A 21,472-nucleotide genomic window follows, 5' to 3' on the forward strand; every position below is an offset into this window, starting at 1 on the left:
CATATTGATTATTTTTGGGCAAATGCATATTAAAGTAAATAATAACGGCATAGTTAAGAAATACATCTTTATCTTGAGAGGGAAAGCACTTAGAGGTGTGTGTGTGTGTGTGTGTGTGTGTGTGTGTGTGTGTGTGTGTGTGTGTGTGCGTGTGTGCGTGCATGGCTGCAGGTGGGCTATCTGTATGACCGGCTGTTGATAGACTGCCTCTTTCTCCACAACAGGAGGAAAGGTTATCTCAGTGTGTGTGCAAGAACGAGGGAGATGGGGTGTGTATTCGTTCCTTCCACAAAGGATGAAAGGTTATCTGTTACACACACCATTTCTGTAGACTTAACCCCACCCTGTGAGGTCATGGCTCTGATGTCATATGGCTTAATTTTAGAAAGCTTGGCCCATTGAGTGAACAATGTGTAAAGTAATTCTATAGAGGTAATGCTGCCAGCCAGCTGAGAAAACATCAAAGAACATTAGGTGTGTGTGTGTGTGTGTGTGTGTGTGTGTGTGTGTGTGTGTGTGTGTGTGTGTGTGTGGCTTCAATGTTTTGCCCGGCCTCTGGTCCCCTGTCCAGCACTATGTGGTCTCAGGTGGTACGAGTACTGCTTGGCTTGATTCATGGCCTCAGTCAGGTGCACACAGTCAATAGTGCTCACTGTAGAATAAGCACATAAAATTACCTTGTAGAGACTTCTTTATTAAAACTGCATGCTAGTGTATGTGTGTTCACTTACATTGGCTCTGGGTGCGTAAAGGTATGTCCAGGAGCAGTTGGGACTGAGAGCCCCGAAGGGAACGCCCTCGTCTGGCCATAGAGTTGCCTAATGGACAGTAAAGAAAAATGATTGGATGATATCTTCATTTAGATTTGCAGTCATGTGAACAGTTTCTGCATTCAATCAGCTAATGCCACATACCATAGCTCAGGACACATCTGTAAAATGTTGAGCTAGTCAGGTCCCACACCCATAGTTGTTTGTTGTCATTTTACTAGACAATGGCTCTATGGTTAGAGCACTGGTCTTACAAACCAGGAGCCGTGAGATCAAACCTCACTAGGGCCTTAACATGTTTTTAAATAGTTAATGGTCACAAACTAACACCTAAACTGTTAAAAAAACTCCCAGTGTATCAACTAATTATCACAGGCTAAACACACACACACAGGTTCCAGAAGAGGTACCTTATTGTCGGATGTGTTGAAGGAGCACAATTGAATAACTAATTCAACTTTATTGTGTTTTTAACGTGCAACGTTTGCACTCCAGTGCAGAGGATCAACAAATCAATCAAGCTTGCACACAGCAATTATTTATTTGACATGTATAGTTTTTTTTTTATCTGGGATGCAAAAATTCATTTTCTCTCAATGCATTTTTAATTCAACGCTATTCACAGATAGATGAACAGATATGAATAAATTTGAGATAAAAAAATAAAAAGCAATTTTAAAAATGGTTTATGGTGATTAACAGAGCAGTGTGACCTAAAGTTATGTTTCAAATGTCTGTCAAGTGCAAGTGGGAAAAAAAATAGTCTCATGAATGTGTGTGTGGCACCGTGTCGGATCGTGTGTGTGCATGTGTGTGTGTGTGTTTAGCTGATAGCTTTACGCCGTCGTCTGACATTCCCCCTGACAGCTCTGAACTTTTCACAGTGCCAGGACTGTCAGGGAGCGAGAAGGGGAGAAAGAGAGAGAGAGAGAGAGAGAGGGAGGTGAGGTGAGAAAGGGGAGGGGAAAAACCACGTCAGGAGGGTCTATCGGTCTGTCTGTAAGCGGTGACGACCTGTATGCTTGTATGTTTTGCCGCAGCAAGGTTTCTGCCCGTTCTCCAATCATCACCTGGTGATGTGTGATGAAGGTCAGGCCTGTCTGTGGGGCGAAACCCTCCCAGAGGTTCCACACAGGACACCAGGCTGATACTGCCCTGGTATGTGGATTAAAGCATCACCCAGACATATACACAGGTTCCTGTTCCCAGAGTTTGTCACTTACAGCATGTTCTACACTGGTATGACAACCATCCTGATTCTGAGTTTCTTCTGTTTACAATGTGGGGTTTCCATGTATTCAAGAGCTATAGATTCAAATGTGGCTTAGAAAACTACTGCTGTTGCACTGCTCTCTAAAGGTTGCAACTTAAGAGAATGCTGCACATCTGCCCACACACTAACCAATACAGGCTTTGACATCACTGACATACAGCATGCTTGAAAGTTTCAGCCTATAGAGAGCAGTGCAGCAGCTGTTTTCAGACACAAGTGATTCACAGGTGGTTTATCATTTAAAGTATTTAAGGTTGATATTCATTAGTTGTGTTATAATCAATATATCCCATGAAAATACCTGAGGCCACAGTGCATTTCCCAGTGCTTTCCAATATCATTATCCTGTCTGTGGCACTTGGCTCCAAGACCATTTGTTCCCACTGAGGATGTACATCTTTACAAGTGGGTCACAAATATATAGTTTCATTAAAAAAATAAAAATAAACATTCACATCATGTGAACAGTTTCTGCATTCAATCAGCTGGTGTTGCATGACACAGCTCAGGACACTCCTGTAACTTGTTGCTCATCAGGTCCCACACCCATGATTGTCCAGGGTGTAGCCTTCATAATTCTGATCTGATATTTCCATACTAAAGAAGGCTCTATAGCTCAGTGGTTAGAGCACTGGTCTTGTAAACCAGGGGTCGTGAGTTCAATTCTCACTAGGGCCTTCATATTGTTCATTTTTTATCCTTGGCAGTCACAAACAAACACCTAAATTATCAAAAGAAATTCCAGTTTATTAAGGGAACTACTTGTCACCGATTTAAAGACAGGGATTTCACAAGAGGTAGTTCAATAGATTTAATACTGTTTTGAGTTTATTCTAAATTATTTTATTCTGCTGCAGTACAATGGAATAATCTTCATTCATGTTTGAAGTTGATCACGTCAGAGATCTTAAAAAAACAGTTTCTTGGTAACTTGTGATATATGTTGTTATATTTCCCAGTAGTTTCTGACGTCCTTACCCTGTCTGTGGCGCTCAGCTCAAAGACCATTTGTTCCCACTAAGGACGTAAATCTTTGCAAATAGGTCACAAATACATAGTTTCATTTAAACTCGTTATTTAAACAGAAGTAAATGGTGCATTTGTTGGGGACTACGTTCAGTTGCGAATTTGGTCCATAAGCGAGTATTTAATGTATGTCAGCAGGATGGCAAATGTGGGATTTACTCAAAATAAACAGTGCCTGTGTTAATTGTAAAGATGCAACATGTCACCCAGTTGGGCTCATTAATATGTTTTTTTAATAGTTTTTGGACAACAATGACAGTCTATATATATATATATATAGAGGTAATGCTTGTTTGTTTATATATATATGGACTATATATATATATATATATATATATATATATATATATAGAGGTAATGCTTGTTTGTTTATATATATATGGACTATATATATATATATAGTCATATATATATATATATAGAATCAGAATCAGAAATTCTGATATATATATATATATGTCATATATACATATACATATATATATATATATATATATATATATATATAGGTGACACTGCATCCTTTTTTGGGGCGGAGTGTGTGTAAGGCAAAAAAGCAATGATCTCACCATAGATACTTTGTAGCACTGAGCTCTTACTCGCTGACAGGTTGGTGGGTTGAGCTCGGATTTCCATCTTCTTCCTGTTGTGGGTGTGGTTTGAATCACTTGACTCCACCTCCTCGCGGGCCTGTACCTCTCTCCGTCTGTGTGTGTGGAACCTGCAGACGCACATTCATGCAAGCACATTCATGTGCACGCTGTTCAATAAAAAAATTCAGACTGTGTTCAAAGGTCTAAAAGCTGGCAAGTCCTCACACTAATACTCACTAAGCATAAACAAAGTAAACAAAGTTGATTTAAGGCAGTTAATAGGCAGCACATACAGAATTTAATTGTGAAGCTGAATGGAAACAGAGGGCCTCCTGCGGCGGACTGGCAACCTCTAAGAGCAACACAGAGTGTGTAAGAGAGAGAAAAGCAAAGAGAAGCTGCTGGTAGCTATTAGAGCAGCACGGCTGAACTTTTAGCCTCTTGTTAAACCAGTATGAAAGCTCTAGATTATAGCCCGTCTGTCCCCTGCCTCCTTCTCTCACCCATCTCCCACGCTCTCCCCCCCACTGCTCAAGTGTTGATTGTATCCAGACCGAACATCGGGGGGAGTTACAGGAGAGATGAGAACGGGTTGGCATGTATGTGGGAGAGGGCACATGTGGGCACCACATGGCACTGCCAATCTCCCACAGCCAGAGAGGCTTCAGCTACTGACAAACACAAGCGCACACATGTAAACTCACCTTCGCCATGCTCCCTGGATAATGCGTGCAGCCTCGTTCCACCTCCTGCGCTGCTCTTTGTTGTGTTCCATGTGCGTGCGTGTTGAGATGGGTGCATGTGTGGCAGACTGAGTCTTTCTCGAAGGGCTTTTGTGGTCTAAAGATGAACTGCTTCTTAATGACGGACTGTGAGTTTGTTCTTTGGTGGCGGCCTTTTCTGAAGTCTGCTCCTTGAGGTTCCTCTGCTTTTGATGAGCTGTGTGAGCATCGGTTTTGCTGGGGGCAGTCTGCACAGTCATGTGAGCGTCTCTCTTTTTTAGAGGGACGCATTCTCTGGTAATAGTGTCAGTTTGGTCCGTCACTGCGATGCTTGTGAAAGGAATGCATGTGCTTGACGGAGGTCGTTCCCTGATTTTAGGCATAGAGGGGGGTCTGGGTTTGAAGCTGGGTGGCTGGCTGCAGCTGGCAGGAGAGAGAAGTTCCATCAGCCTGGTGGTCTGGAGAGCACCAGGCACAGGGTCACAGCTCACATGACAGTCTCGGCTCGAAGCACCAGGAACCACATGTGGTTCAGCTGCTTTACTTCTTCTGGAAGATCTGCTCTTGTGGGCTGGTGGGGTGGTGAGAGAAAATTTAAACACGAGTTGTACAAGTATCTTGGAGTTTTGAGCATTCATATATGTAATTTTGTATAATCAATATCACACCTTATGCAAATGATCTAGATACTCTGAATTACTGTAGTGATGAACAATAAACACCATATCATAACGGTCAACCTACGATATTCAAGTTCCATCGAAGAAACTTTAAGAATTTTTTTCAGAAAAAGAATTTCTGCACATTTGTACCTTTGAGTCTCTCCTCTTTGCTTTTAGCGCGTTCAGCTTTGGATGATTTCTTTGTTTCCACCACTGAGTCATTCATGGATAAGTCCTCTATAATGTTCACTAAGGAGAGCTTTTCTTGCTCTGTTCTCACCAAAGGGACCCTCCGTTTTTCTGCAGTGGCCACAGAAACTTTCCGCACAGCTTCTCTTCTCCGCTGTTCTTCCTCTCGCTTCCTGAACAACAAGAAAAGCGGTCTGATTTAATGGTGGTAGCTTATAGTTTTGTCTGAAATTCGCCACATGAACAGCCAAGTGGAAAATGAATGTTTAGAGTTTCTTTTAAATATTTGGATATTCGTTTTAAAAGGGATTTTATTTTATTTCTGTGTGGGATATGGTGACACTGACATATTTGGGTTAATGCACATCATTATATATAATGTCCACTCATCATCTAATTTAAAATTCTAAGCTGTTTAAACATTGTGTTTACATCAAATTCTCATATATTTTAGCTGCATTATTTTACCATCAAGTATATACGTATAGATAAAAATTGACCACACAGGCAAAACTGCAACTCTGGTTCACGTCAAGACAATACCAGGTACCCCTCCTGTTCAAAGATAGTTTTTAAGTTGTGCAACAATAAAACCTTTGGTCACAGTTTGGTCATTAATCAGGAAAAAAAGCTGATAAAAGGCAAGATATTTTGATTATTTTATAAGAAAAACATCTCATCAAAGACTTATATCTCAATAATACTGCCTGCTTGAAATAATAAAGTTAAAGTTAATGTGCCTTTTAAAAACAAACTTGCCTCTCAGAAGCATTCAGAATAAAGGTGAGACTGGTGAGCAAATGACAAAAGGAGAACAAACCAGAAGAGAGAGACAGGGGGAAGACGTATGTGTGTGCATAGACGACAGATAGAAAGATAGATATGGAGAGAGTGTGACTGTTCCTGTCTGGGTGAGAAGAAGACAGAGACAGATAATGAAGACAGAAACAGGAGGATTGACACGATGCATGTTATTTTTAAACTCAAAAGGTATCATGTGAGGGATGGTTTTGAGAGTCAGACAACAAGTATGAGCATCATGAAGCAATAGAAACAACGACGAAGGCTGTAGTATGAGTGGCTCAATATGTCTATGCACACAAATTTGAAAGTGTGTATATGCGTGTGATCAGCTCTCACTTGGCTGCATCCTTGCGCAACTGCTCATGCCTCATGAGGAGCTGCTTTCTCTCCTTGAAGGCCTTGCGGACGGTGTAGCCCTTGTAGACAGCCTGGATGGAGGAAGCAGCGATGTCCTGGATGGCTGCTATGGACAGAGCGCCGTGCTCCAGCATGAACTGAGTCACCTCACTGTGCCCCCCCAGCAGAGCGTAGTCCAGAGGGGTGTACCTGCACGACACAAACACCAGTGTCATTCATATATTTCCCCCCTCCCCCCCCCCCCTCTCCTCATCTCCAGTTCCTCCATCTTGACAGGCTCTGTTCTCACCTCTCTTCAGTGTGCTCCATGTGATTAGGAAAGGCATTGTAGCCCAGCAGCAGTTTCACAGCGTCCAGGTAACCATTGTTACATGACCAGTGGAGAGCGGTCCGCCCCTGGGAAACCATAAAAACAGCACCCATTACAATTTTAGTTGTGTCCAAAAGCTCAACATAGCTCACGTGTATGAGTAGATTTTTACCTCCTTGTCCTGTAAGTTTGGATCAGCATTGTTCTCCATGAGAACAGCCATGCAGGTGATGTAGCCGCCATAAGCAGCACACTGCAGAGGAGTCCGTCCTGCCTGGTCCTGCCCAGGAGAAGTCAAACATTAACGGTCAGGTGCAGGGCAATTAAAAGAGTAGCTTAGGATTCATGAGGTTGATCCGGATTTTATACTCCCTGCTCATGAAGCAGTGCAGTAGAGTGTGGTTAATTTCCACATGTATCCTTTGATTCATTCTGGACATGCCACTTCAGCTGTCCAACTGATTTTGATTGCAATTAATGGGAGATAAATCTACAATCCTCGTAGTGGTAAATGTGAGTAATGAGTACTGAACAGGGATTTATAGATCCTGAAGGTTTTGTGTATATTGCGGGTGTGTGCATTCATACCTGTACATTGGGACTAATCCCATTCTCCATCAGTATCTGGCAGACCTCAGCATTCCCTCCCAGAGCTGCCCAATGCAGAGCGGTGTGACCATCTACGTCTACCAGGTCCACACGTGCAGAACCTTTATTCATTACATTTACATTTCAGTTGAGGTGACGCACTTAGAGACTTATTGTGTGCAACTCTTGAATAATCATGGACTTTAATATTGCCATGACTCTAGAATAGTAAGGTAAAGATGAATACTCAGAACACAGTGGAACAGAAAATGAGATAATTTGGATGCTTGCACATACAGTATGTACCAATTACACCAACCTTTGATGAGTGTGAGTATGACATCTCTGTGTCCCATCTCGCAAGCCCGAAACAGCGGCGCGTGTTTCATCACATCCAGAGAGTCGACCATCGCTCCCCTCTCCAACAGCAACTTCACTGTGCTCACATGGCCTGACAGCGAGGCCGCATGAAGTGCTGTGTGAAAAAACACACATACAGAAACACAGAACATTTTTTTTCCCTGAGATAAGTGGTCCTGAATCTAACTGGACAGTGAACACCCTCAGGACAACTGCTCCTCCCTCGTCTGCCTTTTTCTTCATTCATCCCTTGACTGCGGCTCCTCTCTAGGCTGTGGCTAAAGCCTGGTCAATGGCCAGTTAAACAGACTAAGAAATTTAATGAGGAGCAATGAACTTGAGCCTCTTGTCTTGGTGGCTAGCCCTCCTGTCCCCTCTCTCCAGTCCCCAGACAGCACAGACTAGAGTCAAGTGCATGAAAGTGATCTGGGCACCAGTCAGCTCCACTGCCCTTCACACCGTCTCATTAGGATGACTCAACCATTGCATGTTATGCATGCATAAACAATGACCGCCTGGCTGAGCAGAGGGGCTATCGCCATGGAGATTATACGTCCATACAGCCTCGGGGGTCAGAGCATGGCAATAAGCGTTTGTGTGTGTGTCAGAGGACAGAGCAGGCAGTGGTGGGAGTCTATTCAGCGGGCTCACACTCATTTTGCTGACAGTATCAATTCCCTCTCTCCCTCAGTTTCGCAGTCTCTCTAGCACCTTGGGGGAAATTCCCTGTGACATCATCACCCCTAGCCTAAAACAAGCAGCAGGCTTAGTTAATAAAAGTGTGTGTGTTTTTGTGTACAGTATCATGACCAGAGCGTTTATGTCGCCATGCCCGGGAAAAGAGCGAGAGGTGGGGGAAGAATGGGAGTGTGGGTCAAAGCAGTTAAGGAGACTCAGTTGCTCCTCTTGTTTCTCAGGTGCTCACCGGTGCCTCCGTACTTGTCGGCCATGTTGATGTCAATGTGAGGGGTGAGGGCCAGCATGGTGCAGATGACATCATCACTGCCCTTCCCAGCGGCCCACATGAAGGCTGTCCTCCCCTCCAGATCGGGTTCATCCTTCACAGACGGGTGGGATAGAAACACACCTACTGTCTCCTGCAGACACACACAGAAAGAAAACAACCATTTTTGTGCAGTTTAGTTCATTGGGACTATAGAAGGATACTGAACATACAGAATGAGACAGCTTTATTTCAATATCAGCAATATTGTGTTTTAGAGAAAGGTGCATGATGCTGACTCAGTGGGTTCCCCAGCTTTGTATGTAAGTGTATGTGACTCACAGCATTGTTGCTCTGAGCACCATAATGCAGGGGTGTTGCTCCTTGGCTGTCTGAGGGAATAGTGCCTGATGTGTTTCTCTCCAATAGCAGGTGGACGATTCTGGCATGGCCTGAAAAACATGTGTACATTAGTGGGATGTGTGTTGACAGTTAGGAGCTGGAGCCACTGCTCAACTATATTCTCCTACAGTTTACTTTACAAAACTATTAACAGAAAAGCAAAAAAAACACATCAAGTCAACATAAATCAACGGTCACTATTTACACAAGTATTTATCACTGTATTTGTCTTTGTATGGTGTTACACAAACAGGTTGTAGGAACCATAAACCCAAAAAAACAAGGGTCCAAAGCTATGCTAGCAGCTCTCTGAGGCTGCACTTTGGCACAGCAGAGCTTTGAGCTAAATGCTAATGTCAGCATGCTGATATACTCACGGAAAATGCTAATATGCTAATGTTAAGCAGGTATTATGTTTACCATGTTCACCATCTTAGTTTAGTGCGTTAGCATGCTAACATTTGCTAATTAGCACTAAGTACAGCTGAGGCAGATGGGAATGTCACCTGGCACCAGAGGAAAAGTCATCAAAAGGATAATCAAAGTCAGTATGAATCATCCTCTGGGGACCATGAATGTCTGTACGCCAATTCACCTGATAGTTGTTGAGATATTTTAGTTTGGACCAAAGTGGTGGACCAACAGACCAACAAACATTGACATCACCAAGAGACACACTGCTAGTGTGGCTAAAACTAAATAAAACATTTTCTTATCACACAGGAAATTACTAGTTAATGTTGGCTTTGATTCAGTTGAACAGTATAAAAATGTTTTGTGGAAAGTGGTCATAATTTCCACGTATCCTGAAATCTCTCATGTCATGACGTGTAGCTGGCATTCAGGCTGCAGTGGATCCTGTTCACTCACCAAGCAGAGCTGCCCAGTGCAGCGGTGTTCTGAAGAGGTTATCATAAGCTGTCACATTACAGCCCTCGTAAGACGTCAGCACCTCTACCACTGCTTCGTTACCGTCGGCAACGGCAAAGTGTAGGGGCGTCCGCCCCTCATAGTCCTGCCAGTTCAACAGGGACTCAGTGGGAGCTACTTCCTTCTCACACACACACACACACACACACACACACACACACACACACACACACACACACACACACACACACACACACACACACACACACACACACACACACACACACACACGGACTGACGGGTGAGGATAGATGATGATGATGACAGATTATCTTGAGAGCATGTGTATGTGCACAATAGTTTGTACCAGTATACAGCGGACAGTTTGTGTGGCGCTGGGTTCCTGACTGTGCGCTGCCCAGTGCAGAGGGATCTTGCCCTCGCTGTCTGGGATGCCAATGTTGGAATCGTGCTTGATCAGAAGGCGGACATGTTCTGGTCGGTTATAAAACGCCGACCAGTGGAGAGCGGTTTGCTGCACAGAGAAAGAGTGAGAGAGAGAGAGAGAGAGATGAAAAGGAAGAGCCAAAGATAATGAATGGATTTCAAAACAGAGGGGGCTGTTGTAACACCAGGTTTGAGGTTTTCATTTACGTTAAAAAGAAATGATTCCACTTTGACAGAAAATATGAGGGCAACATGTTACACAAAGCTCTTATTGAAGATCTAGTATTGCGTTGAGATTGTTCTTTAGATACTGCCGTCATGACGGTTAGTAAGCTATTTTGAGATTTGCTGAAACCACTGTCATCTGACACGATGATGCATATTGGATTATTACAAAACTAACTACTGATGTCAGATACACATCAGCTCCAACAGACAAAGGACACTGTGTTTGTGGTCTTATCATCAGAACACAGGACAAAGACACAGATTGTTAAATTGTTCACTGCTGTGTGAGCAAGCCTCTCAGTGTTTATGTGTGTAATGACCTCAAATTCCTGCTGCTTCTAACAAACTTTTGTCAGTCTGTCAGTTATCTCTGTCAGACGCCCAGACTGGCTGCTTCCTGACTGAGGACAAACTATGGACAGTTGTGAAGACAAACCATCTTCCAACAACGTATTTGTGTGTATCTGTACTGTAGTACCTTGTTCTTGTCTTGTGTGTCAACCTCTCCAGGTCCGATGTGTTTAAGCAGCAGGGCGAGGGCTTTTGGGGAGGGGTGTCGGGTGGCCAGGTGGAGTGGGGTCATCTCCTCTAAATCTTTCTGCAGCCAGTTAGCACGCCTGGACAGCAGCAGCTTCAGGAAACGCACATTCCCCTGCGACACACAAGCAAAATTTGCTCAGAAATCGCCAATGCTCCTCAATATTAGTCATGAACGAGCAGCAATGACACACACACTCCCACTCACAGACACTGCCCAGGCTTTGAGCTGTGTCTGGTTCAATCCATAGGCCATCCATCTTCCCTCCTCCTGCCTCTCTGTTCAACATCTGTGATGAGCTGTTAAACAGTAAACAGTGGCTCTCTGCCTGTCGTCCCCTCCACATCATCATCATCCTCAATTTTGGTCTCTCACCACTGGGCCGTCGGGTGATGTATTGTGCAACAGCTGTCGCTGGACGACAGGGTATGTGTGTCCATGTGGGCATGACCATGTACACATGTGAGTGTGTTTTGTATATTTGCCATCCTGTGACCACAGTCTGACAGATCTATCTTGTGTGTGAGCATGCATCTAGACTCTGAGTGTGTGTGTGTGTGTGTGTGTGTGTGTGTTCCCGTCCTCCCTATTCTCAGTCCAATTAGATCGGTAATCCCTGGCCTCTCTCCCTGTCTCAGCCGTTTATTGATCAGATGTCAAAGAGACAGGGCTTCCTATCACTAGCATCCCCCAACACACACACACACACACACACACACACACACACACACACACACACACACACACACACACACACACACACAGCTATTAGACAGACCCTAATTACCTCCTCTCTTTCTTCAATGATATGATGATCCTGTATCAGTACGGTCATAAAAGAAGGCCCCAATAAATAAATGAGTTGTAAAGAGATATTATTAGTCCCACATCCCACTGTTCCCCTGCCACATCCTGCGAGAGACAACAGACCACCCTGTCTCATTATTATTGTCTCCGCTGACTGCCTCAGTCTAGACTGCAGTGAAGATAACATGAATCTCTTCTCGTTTCGGTTGTTTTGGTGGTCAAAATGCTGTGAAACAGGACTTTCTAAATGTAGAATAATTCTCAAATTTATAAGACGTTAAGTGTAAGTGAAACTCATAGCTACACTGTTTGTGTGACAGGACTATAAATCCTAAAGTTATAATTACAGCCACTAGGGGGCACTGGCTTCCCACTCGAGCTTATGGACTGTCACAATTACTCTATTTGCCATTAAATATTCATTAAATCCATTAAATCTTAGTCTTCGCATTCATTCCATCTTTATAAATCCATCCACTTATCAATTCTTGTGAATTAACTGTCAACTTTATGCCATAGCCATGCGTGTGCTCCAGTGTATGTCTGTGTGTATATTTGTGGATGTCCAAACCTTCTGTGCGGCAAGGTGCAGAGCGGTGCGCTGGCTGTGGTCGGTCTTGTTGACCGAGGCTCCGGCCTTCAACAGAATCTCTGCACAATCCAGGCGGTCAGCCAGCACACAGTACATCAAAGGGGTCCGGCCAAACTGGTCCTCACGGTCCCGCAGCGAGGGCTCTGCTACATACACATACACACAAAGCAAAGTTGAAGGTTAAAGTCAGAGGGTAAGCCCTACTAGAGACCAAGATTCGGGTCAATGTGCGTTGAATTTACAAAGTATAATTATGTGGCTTGTGATAGAATATGTTATAAACTATTTTTAAAAGGCAACTCCTTGTACTTAAAATGCAGCCTTTTACTGCTTGTGTTTAATAGGAATTCCACTTCCACGTTTCTCTATTTATTTGGAGAGCCTGGAAGCCATAAGGAAATACTGTAACACTGATAACCTGGAGGACCAGGTCACCTCCTTGCGAAGAGTAAAATAATTTGCAATGATCAATTGATGCTCTTCCTATACATATATATATATATTTTTTTAAAGATTGTTGTTTTGGCATTTATAGGCCTTTATTTGATAGGACGGCTTAAACATGAAAGGGGGGAGAGAGAGGGGGATTTACATGCAGAAAAGGGCCACAGGTTGGAATTGAACCTGTGGCCGCTGCAGTGAGGACTGAGCCTCTGTACATGGGGCACACACTCTACCAGGCAAGCTACCCAGGCGCTCCCTCTTCATATATTTTTTGCTGGACATTTCTATTCTATGCCTGAGCAAGACTCTTTTTCTGCATTATCAAGATTAAATATCAACATGGCTTATAGTCCACATAATGTCAGCACCTTCGCAGAAGGGTGGACCATCCTTTTAGCAGGACCACGGTTCCAGCTTCCATGCTGATGAGCACCTGCTCTGCTGTAATCTCTCTATGCAAAACCCTAAACTCCTGCCAGCTGCTGCAGCTGTCCCTGCACTCTGACCTTTCTACAGATGTGGCAAATGCAAAGAAATGTTTCTTATAGAAATGAATAAAGCAACATATTACTACTCATTAATGTGAGTTGAACCCTGTGAGATTGGGGTGTCTTGATGGCTCTGTGTGCCCTATGTGATGCAGTTTATGTAGTGAATAAACCTGTAATATGTTTAGAAGCTGATTGCCTACCTGTGATGAGTTTAAGGAGGGCGCTTTTATCTCCATTGACAGCTGCAGCATGAACCTGCGAGCCCAAAGATGCAGGTCCTGGGCTGGACGTCGCTGAGGACTGCAACACAAACATATGGAAGGTAACCAAGAAGGAATAATTCAACCTGCATGAACAAACACTCAGCTGTTTAATACAGTGACATTAAGCGGAGTCTAGACTGCTTCCTTAACATTCATTTAGCCCTAAACACACCCCACAACTGGACATAATCACACGCATAATTCCATAATAAGCCATGTTTAAATGGCTACTGCTAATGGAAATTTTGAAAACACTCCCAGTCCCCACAAAAAAACAAAAATTGAAAGAAATATTACTTAACTCTCACATCCACAGACACCATTTAAAATGTTGCCCAATAGTTATATTTCAGGCAGATAACAAACACCTAAAGGCCTGTTTACAGATACTTTCCGATGTTTGCTTACAGTAGGGAGTGTGTGCGCATGCTTGTATGTGTGCGCTTGTGAGTGTATGTGTGTCTGCTCCTGCTGAGGGGGCTAAATCTCTTCCTGGCCCCACTTAACCAGAGCCCAGTGAAAGCTGGGTAATCTGCAGACAGGAAGCAGCTGGGCAGGGGGAGACCCTGTGTGAGCATGTAAGAGGGGGGGTCTCTCTTCATGTCTTATTCATGTCTCATTAATACTGCAGCATGCCTTGCTGTGTGTGTGTGTTTGTGTGTGTGTGCATGCATGCATGTGTGTGTGGGTTTAGAGATGTGGGACAAGCCCTGCGGGGCACAACACAGAAATCAATTATTGCCCCTAAACACACAAACGCTGGAGGCATAAACTCATGCCACAATCTGAGATTTCTCCAAGACATTTTCATCGGGCACACAAACAGATCTGATTCACTACTATCAGTTTTATAAAATAGGAATTTATAGGAAATATTGATAAAGTATAGGCAGGCTGATTACTTCGGTCACAGTTTTGAAAACTGTTTAAACTCGTGGTAAGAAAATTGAAGGATCTGAAGGGAGGAGGGAATACTCCAGTGTCCTCCTCCCTTCTATTTTATCCCCCCCCCCCCAAAATCACCTCATAAAGTGTTCTCCTGTAGACACTGCGTGCAGCATGGCAATTACCCATCATGCTTGCTGCTTTCTCACGCTCTGCCAAGTAGTGATGGAGACTTAATACAGGTTAGTTAATACATTTACTGCAAAGTAAGTCTGTGTGCACGTAAAGAAGGATGGTAGCTGCACATAAAAGGTGTGTGTGAGCGTCGGTGTGTGTGTCTTTGAGCACATGTGCCACGTCATGGGAAGTTATTTTCCGTGAGAGTTTTTACAGGGGCTTTACTAAAATCAACCACAACCATCTCTAAACATCTCTAATTTACAATGATTACTCAGTCAGTAATGCGCGTGCATGCGCACATACACACGCGCAGTCTGCAAACACTAATATCTAACACATGCAGAAATGGCAGAGGTGACATGGCCACACTTTCAGAGAGAGTAATATCATGATTCTGATGTTAACATCCTCTTACACAGAGGACTGATATTCACCGTACTTCTTTTCAATCTTGACAAGAGCTCATTCTTAACTTTTGCTTTACTTCTGTTGACTTATTTTGATATTTTTTCTGCATTTTTTGAGTCAATATGAAAGCCCCCAGCTGCCACAAAAAATACGAATTGATTTATGAATAATCTTAGATTCTGAAAAAAAAAATCATAATTTGGCCAAACACTGACATGAGGTACACAAGTTGATACTTGAATCTATGCGAGGGACATTCATATTGCCAAAAGCAGGCAATTAGAGTTTCATAAGGACCTGAGTGTTTTAGAAACTCCTACAGTGCATCCAAATTTGGCTAAAAAGGCTTTTGCGATGCAGTGTCTGAAATCAAACAAAAGAGGGTGTAAAAACAACACCAGGTCCTGTTGAGAGGTTTCAAGTGGTCTCATTTAGCCATTCATACGTGTTCCTCAGGGAGCACTCCACTTGTTAATATGAAGACAATAACTCAGAGTCAACTATTGATCACGGGCTGAGGTGCAGACCAAGTGATTGTGCATCTGTATGAGTATTGATTCATGCTGATGCTGACATTATTTAGGCTTTATTCATATTCGGCCTCATATAACCGCAGTGAGTTTAACAAAGAATCCAAAAACTCCCACAAAACCTTTCAGCAACACTACAGGAGTGCTGTAATACACATTGCTGCCTCCTTACACACACAAACACACATCGGACGCGTAGTAATAATAACTAACACTTCAATTGATGCCATTGAGACAGACAGGCAAAGAAACCAGAGAGTCAAAGGGTGTGTGTGTGTGTGTGTGTGTGTGTGTGTGTGTGTGTGTGAACAGTGTGTTTGTCTATTTGTTTCTCTAGCTGTCTGTCACTGTGAAGGTGTCAGCTTTTGATAGAGGACACAGCTAAGGCATGCTGGGTAAGCAGTGGGGAACAAAGCCTGCGCCTGTGGCCTTTATTTCAATTCTAGACAACACACACACACTTTTTATATAAGTATCTTCACAGTTATGACAGATTGTGTTTTTGGGTCTTAGCATGTGGCTATTAAGGGTACCTATACCACCTACATGTCTCTCTGTGTGTGTGTGTGTGTGTGTGTGTGTGTGTGTGTGTGTGTGTGTGTGTGTGTGTGTGTGTGTGTGTGTGTGTGTGTGTGTGTGTGTGTGTGTGTGTGTGTCAGATAGGAGATACACTGTAAACACAGATTTAGTTGTAATTAAACTTTTCAGTGGTCACTACTTATTCTTTCATGTTTTGTTAAAAACCAAATTCATTACTAAATCACATAAGTTGTTTGTAATAATCAGCTTAAGTATGCAGTGCACAGATCTTATCAAGCAGAGATAACTAAGGATGTTTAGTTTCTATATGGGAGGGACAGGGTCATTTGAACTGTTCTGCGCTGAAGCAGTGCAAAGGCTCATGGGGAAAAAATATATGTTCTGAATGGTTTCCGTCCTAGTTGAAGTGTGTTTTAATAATGTTCTGTTAATGTTTTGGGTGCGCATTTATGTTATCTGGGTTTTAGTTTTGTATGGTTGATTTAGTGTACATGTTTATCTACATTTATTGTTGTACCATGACCGAGACCCGGGTGGGGACTGATGGCTTCTGGGCAGCGAGAAAGTGTTAAGTGGCATATACACAGATTGGAAATCAGTAACGCTGACTCCTTAGTGAATCATTCCATGTAGCACAGTAGTACACTGGAACATGTCAATGCTTTATGTTGATTGTTTTCCTTTCTGCTATGTAGGAACATATGTATTGAATTCATCATTCTTAAAATCATATTGTCATAAAGAAAAAAAAACAATATTTATATAAATTTAGTCTTTAGTAGTGATAAGTGGCCTAATGTTTTATATTTGTAATGTTTCTTTGCATGTTTAACTTAACATACTTATTTTAGACAACATGACTCCAGAAAAAAATTATTTATGTTTACTAATGATTTTTAGTAATGACTAGTAATGTAAACTTGATTTGTATACTGCATCAACTTACAGCTCTGTGTTAATACAACTTAACCTGTTAAGTTTCACCTTGTGTAAAAACTTAAACGGTTTAAGGCAACGGGTTTCAACGCAAATTTCTAGTAAAGTCAACTAATTCAGGATAACAGTGTAGAGGCTGCAGGGATCAGTCCTTGAGTTTTGACTGACAGGTAAAGAGGTGGGAGGAAGGATAATATCAACCCACAGGGATGCCCGATCTGTAAGGCCCTATTTCTAGGGAACTTCCTGGTTCCCCAAGGACCAATGAGCTGGCTTCCTAAGCTGGGGGCCGGGCCCTGGGGCACAGCAGGGCCAATCAGCAGGGGGCTAGAAGGCTGAGTGACACACAGATCTGCTAATTTACATCATTACCACAATGCATCCTGACAAATGAGCCCCCAGGGTGTGAGCCAATCACCTGGGAGAGTAATGCAATTAGGTGGGACCACAGCTGTCAATCTCACAGCCATGGGGGTCAGGCAGTGAAGCCTGTAGCTAAAACACCCCTGCCTGCTGCCTGTCGTTGACACACACACACACACACACACACACACACACACACACACACACACACACACACACACACACCATCTATACATGCACACATATATACACGTATAGAGAGGAAACACACACACAAATCACTGGTGCAGATTTGAGGTGTAAGATGTATGGTGTGTAAAGTAAGGAAAACAGTACAGGCTGGTTCTCTATCTTTCTCCTGAGGTTGAAGGGTACGTGGGAGTCAGACAGGGAGGTGATTTGTGTGTGTGTGTGTGTGTGTGTGTGTGTGTGTCTGCTGGAGGGACACAGAGATTAACTTGTGTCCTCCAAGGACTTACACCTGAGTGCAAGTGTGTGCATATTCGCATACGTCTGGGTGTGTGTTTACATGTGCCCATGTGTTTTTGGCCCACTGGGGCACTGTTTTGTTTATGCTCTGAGTCAGAGCTCTGTGTGAGAACTATGACAACAAAAGGGGGAAGAGGGCGGAACCATAGGGGAGCTAAAACTGGTGCCAAATAGACCTGCATTTGACTGGCATCTAAGTGAGCGCTGCTGGTAATGAGGCCTATCTTAGTCTCATTAAGTGTAGTGATATCATACCGGAGAACTACACTGAGTCGATAGTGTTCTGCCCAGCATGTCATTAATGTTTGTGGTGTGTGTGTGTGTGTGTGTGTGTGTGTGTGTGTGTGTGTGTGTGTGTGTGGGCTGGTCGATGCTGCTGTGACTGGCAGACTGTCGAGCGGTGCTAGAGATTGATCAGAGGCACTAATAACATCTGTCTCAAAACACCTTTGCTCGGAGATGTGGACTTGAGACTTGGTGACTTGGACTCCAGTTGACTCGAGTCACCGTTATGATGACTTGCGACTTGTCAAAAAATAAATGACTTGAGACTCAACTTGGACTTGTAAGTTAATAACTTGAGACTTGACTTGAGGCATGATGACTCAGATGACTTGCGTGTATTCATACGTTTGAATGTTAGCTGTTATTATTATATAAAACAATATAATTTAATGATGTCATGTTTCTGTCTAACTATATGCTATGCAGCAGGAGCAGCGCAAACTGTGAATCCAGTTGGAGGACTCAAAAAGCTCCCCGGTATGTGATTGTCAAGAACTGGATTACTGGCTGTCAGTCAAGCCACCACAATAGCTGCGTCTGTGCCACAAGTCAGTATTTCCCTATTTTAAGTGATGGGGAGGGAATATGAAATAAATAAGTACTAATTTGTTTTATCTTTGATTTCATTCATTTCACTGAATATCAATCATTAGGCCTATAATTCAGGAGTCGGCAAGGCGGACAGAAAAAGACAGAGGAAGAAAAAGAGTGAGAAGAGGAGGGGAGAGATGAAGAAGGGGGAGGGGAGACAGAGACCAGCTTGGGGACTTTATCCTCTTCAGCCCTCCATATCTTTTTTTCAACACCTCTAAGTCTAATTGGACTAAAACTGTGATCTAATTAAATGTCCAATTAAAGTTCAGAGAGCAATGTGCCCACTGGCGAATCAGAGTACAGGGACATAATCAGCTGGAAAAACAAACAAAAAAATCAATGGAAGCAATGGAGAAAACAGAAAAGGGAGGAGAGGGCAAAATAGGGAGAGGAGGGACAGATGAAATCAGAGTGCAATGAGAGTGGTATGGGTGTGTGCTGCATGTAGTGCGATAGGACTGTCTTTACACAAGATTAGCTCACAAAATATACATATAGGGTTACGGACCAAAATAACTACTCATAGGTTGAGTACAAGACACAACACAGACTGTTAATAAAGTAAAAGTTTCAAATTTACAAATTGTCTTCTGATATCTAACAACAGGCCGGATTTGACTGGAGCACTAAAAGAAGACATTATTATGCTGTACCTCAATTTGACAATCTACAAAGAACAAAAAAGACAATTTCTAATCAATAATGTCATTATTAGACAAGCCCGGGTTTTTGGTTAAGGCTTCTCAAATGTAAAGATTAGCTTGTTGTCTTTTTTCATGTGCTCAGAAGTCAGTATTCCAGAAACATCACTAATGGTCAAATACCTCTATTTATGTCTACCCAGTTGTGAACTGTTATCCACATAGGAAAGATCACATCCATTATCAAACTGCAACTTTTAGTTGGAATAATTTAAACTTGGCTGCTTTTTACTTTGACTTAAGTAGATTCTTTACACTAAATCATCTGCAAGTAAAATATCAGTAAACTTATAGTAGTAACACATAGAGTAGGGCTGGGTTTTTCATTTTACTTTTAGTTGTGCTGTACAAGTTTGTTGTCTAAATTAAGAGTAAAAGTGATGAATGATGATGAAAATGAAATACTTGAGAATTGCACAACAAGTATTTGTTCCAGTTTGAATTCACATAACCATATAGTATAATGCAACAAAGACAGTATATACAACTCAACAAGTGATTTTTCATACCTCAGCAGATTTTGTGATATATATCAATACTGGAAGAAGCATTTCTGTATATTGTGATATTGCTATTTTGTACTTATTTCCCAGCATTAACAATTTAAGAAAGACATTACGCTCCTCTTTCTTCTCCATGACTGATATTCAGACAGGAAGAGAGAAATCTTCCTCTGACTCCATCTGTGAGTTGCTCACACACTGTGAACCCCCTATGGACAGCTTTAGCCCATAAAATATTAATGCTGGGATTCAATTCAACATTCCACCTTAATCTCCTTAACAATTAGGCTGTTTCATCACACACAATTAGGTTTGTTCCACATAGTCTCAATGGTCTTGACTCTAGAGAGAGAATTATGAACCGGTAGTACAGCAACCAACAGATACACCCGATTACTACAGAAAATAAAACTCTTCTGGGATTTATAAACCTAAATTAAATATGGGTAGCTGATCTATGTGTGTTGGATTCTTACCATAGCTGAATCAAGGGGGACACTTCAGCAGATGTTTCTCAGTTCAGTGCATTCTTGGTGGGTGTGGATGCCTGTCCAGGTCCCCTACCTGCCCTGATCTTGGCTCCTGCAGGGGCAGAGAAAGAGGATCACTCACATACTGAGCCAAGCCCACCTGTTCACACAAATAACTGCCAGCATTACACTGCTACTGTACTGATTACAGGAAGAGGGGGGATGCCTCAGAATGACATATTATTTGTGTTAACCAGCCTTCTCATCTAATCTGATTAGGTGCAATAATAATTATAATAAAGTAATAGTCTCTGTTATTGAGTTGTGGAGTCTGTGTTTGATTAAGCAGCACACACACACACACACACACACACACACACACACACACACGCACACACAGCTTTGCTGGATTTAGGTAACATATTTGCAAGTATTTTGCGTCAGATTATCTAAGGGTTTTCTAACTAAGTTTTGTGCTACAAAGTAAGTTCAAAACGCATTGCTAGATGGTGAAAAAATGTCGAACAGAGTATTACAAAAAGTGAAGCATAATGATGCAACTCCCCTCTGCTCAAGAGAAATCAGTTAACGTTATTCATAAACGTACTACAGAAGTAGTTAACACATGTGTGACAGTAGATACATTAAGTATAACGTTAATGCTATTGTATATTATTAACGTGACCTTCCCACTCCTCCTTCGTCGGTGTTATATTTACCGTTTGCTTTCCTCTCAGATGAAAATGTTAGGAAAGTTTTCTTCCAAGCAGTCCCGTTGAATCGCCACTGTATGGATGACAAAACACTACAACTCCCGTTACTATTGTAAAGCAATAAACCTCCATGATGGGAGTTTTCTCCATCATTCAGGTCAGCCGCTTGGCGGTTTCAAAAACGGCATTACCCACA

General features: G+C 42.6%; 1 protein-coding gene and 1 non-coding gene across 3 annotated transcripts; one reads left to right on the forward strand and one right to left on the reverse strand.

The window, feature by feature from the left end:
• Positions 1–138: 138 nt before the first annotated feature.
• On the reverse strand, positions 139–21,451 carry invs (inversin). Of its 2 annotated transcripts, none has more exons than XM_031299152.2 (19): positions 21,283–21,451; positions 20,570–20,675; positions 13,617–13,716; positions 12,461–12,624; positions 11,023–11,196; positions 10,237–10,404; positions 9,870–10,050; positions 8,940–9,049; positions 8,580–8,751; positions 7,614–7,769; positions 7,295–7,416; positions 6,879–6,986; positions 6,686–6,792; positions 6,376–6,585; positions 5,197–5,408; positions 4,367–4,955; positions 3,639–3,790; positions 732–818; positions 139–652 (listed from the first exon to the last, which is right to left on the reverse strand). In XM_031299152.2, the coding sequence occupies exons 2-19, from the start codon at positions 20,570–20,572 to the stop codon at positions 537–539; spliced, it is 2,931 nt and encodes a 976-aa protein (XP_031155012.1). In that variant the 5' UTR covers positions 20,573–20,675; positions 21,283–21,451; the 3' UTR covers positions 139–536. The 2 variants fall into 2 exon arrangements, with proteins under 2 accessions (XP_031155012.1, XP_031155010.1); XM_031299150.2 differs by having other exon boundaries at positions 12,461–12,627.
• On the forward strand, positions 2,649–2,721 carry trnat-ugu. The gene has a single exon. It is a non-coding gene; the product is annotated as a tRNA-Thr (tRNA).
• Positions 21,452–21,472: the final 21 nt, after the last annotated feature.

Source organism: Sander lucioperca, chromosome 10 (assembly GCF_008315115.2).
Source record: "Sander lucioperca isolate FBNREF2018 chromosome 10, SLUC_FBN_1.2, whole genome shotgun sequence".
NCBI classification, from domain to species: domain Eukaryota; kingdom Metazoa; phylum Chordata; class Actinopteri; order Perciformes; family Percidae; genus Sander; species Sander lucioperca.

What these genes read in the sequence shown, in the direction of transcription:
- invs (XM_031299150.2), bottom strand. An exon ending in ACACACAAGACAAGAACAAG is followed by an intron (nt 10,405 to 11,022) that starts GTACTACAGTAC and finishes TTCTCTGTGCAG; the next exon opens with CAAACCGCTCTCCACTGGTC. An exon ending in AAACTGTCCGCTGTATACTG is followed by an intron (nt 10,051 to 10,236) that starts GTACAAACTATT and finishes GTGTGTGAGAAG; the next exon opens with GAAGTAGCTCCCACTGAGTC.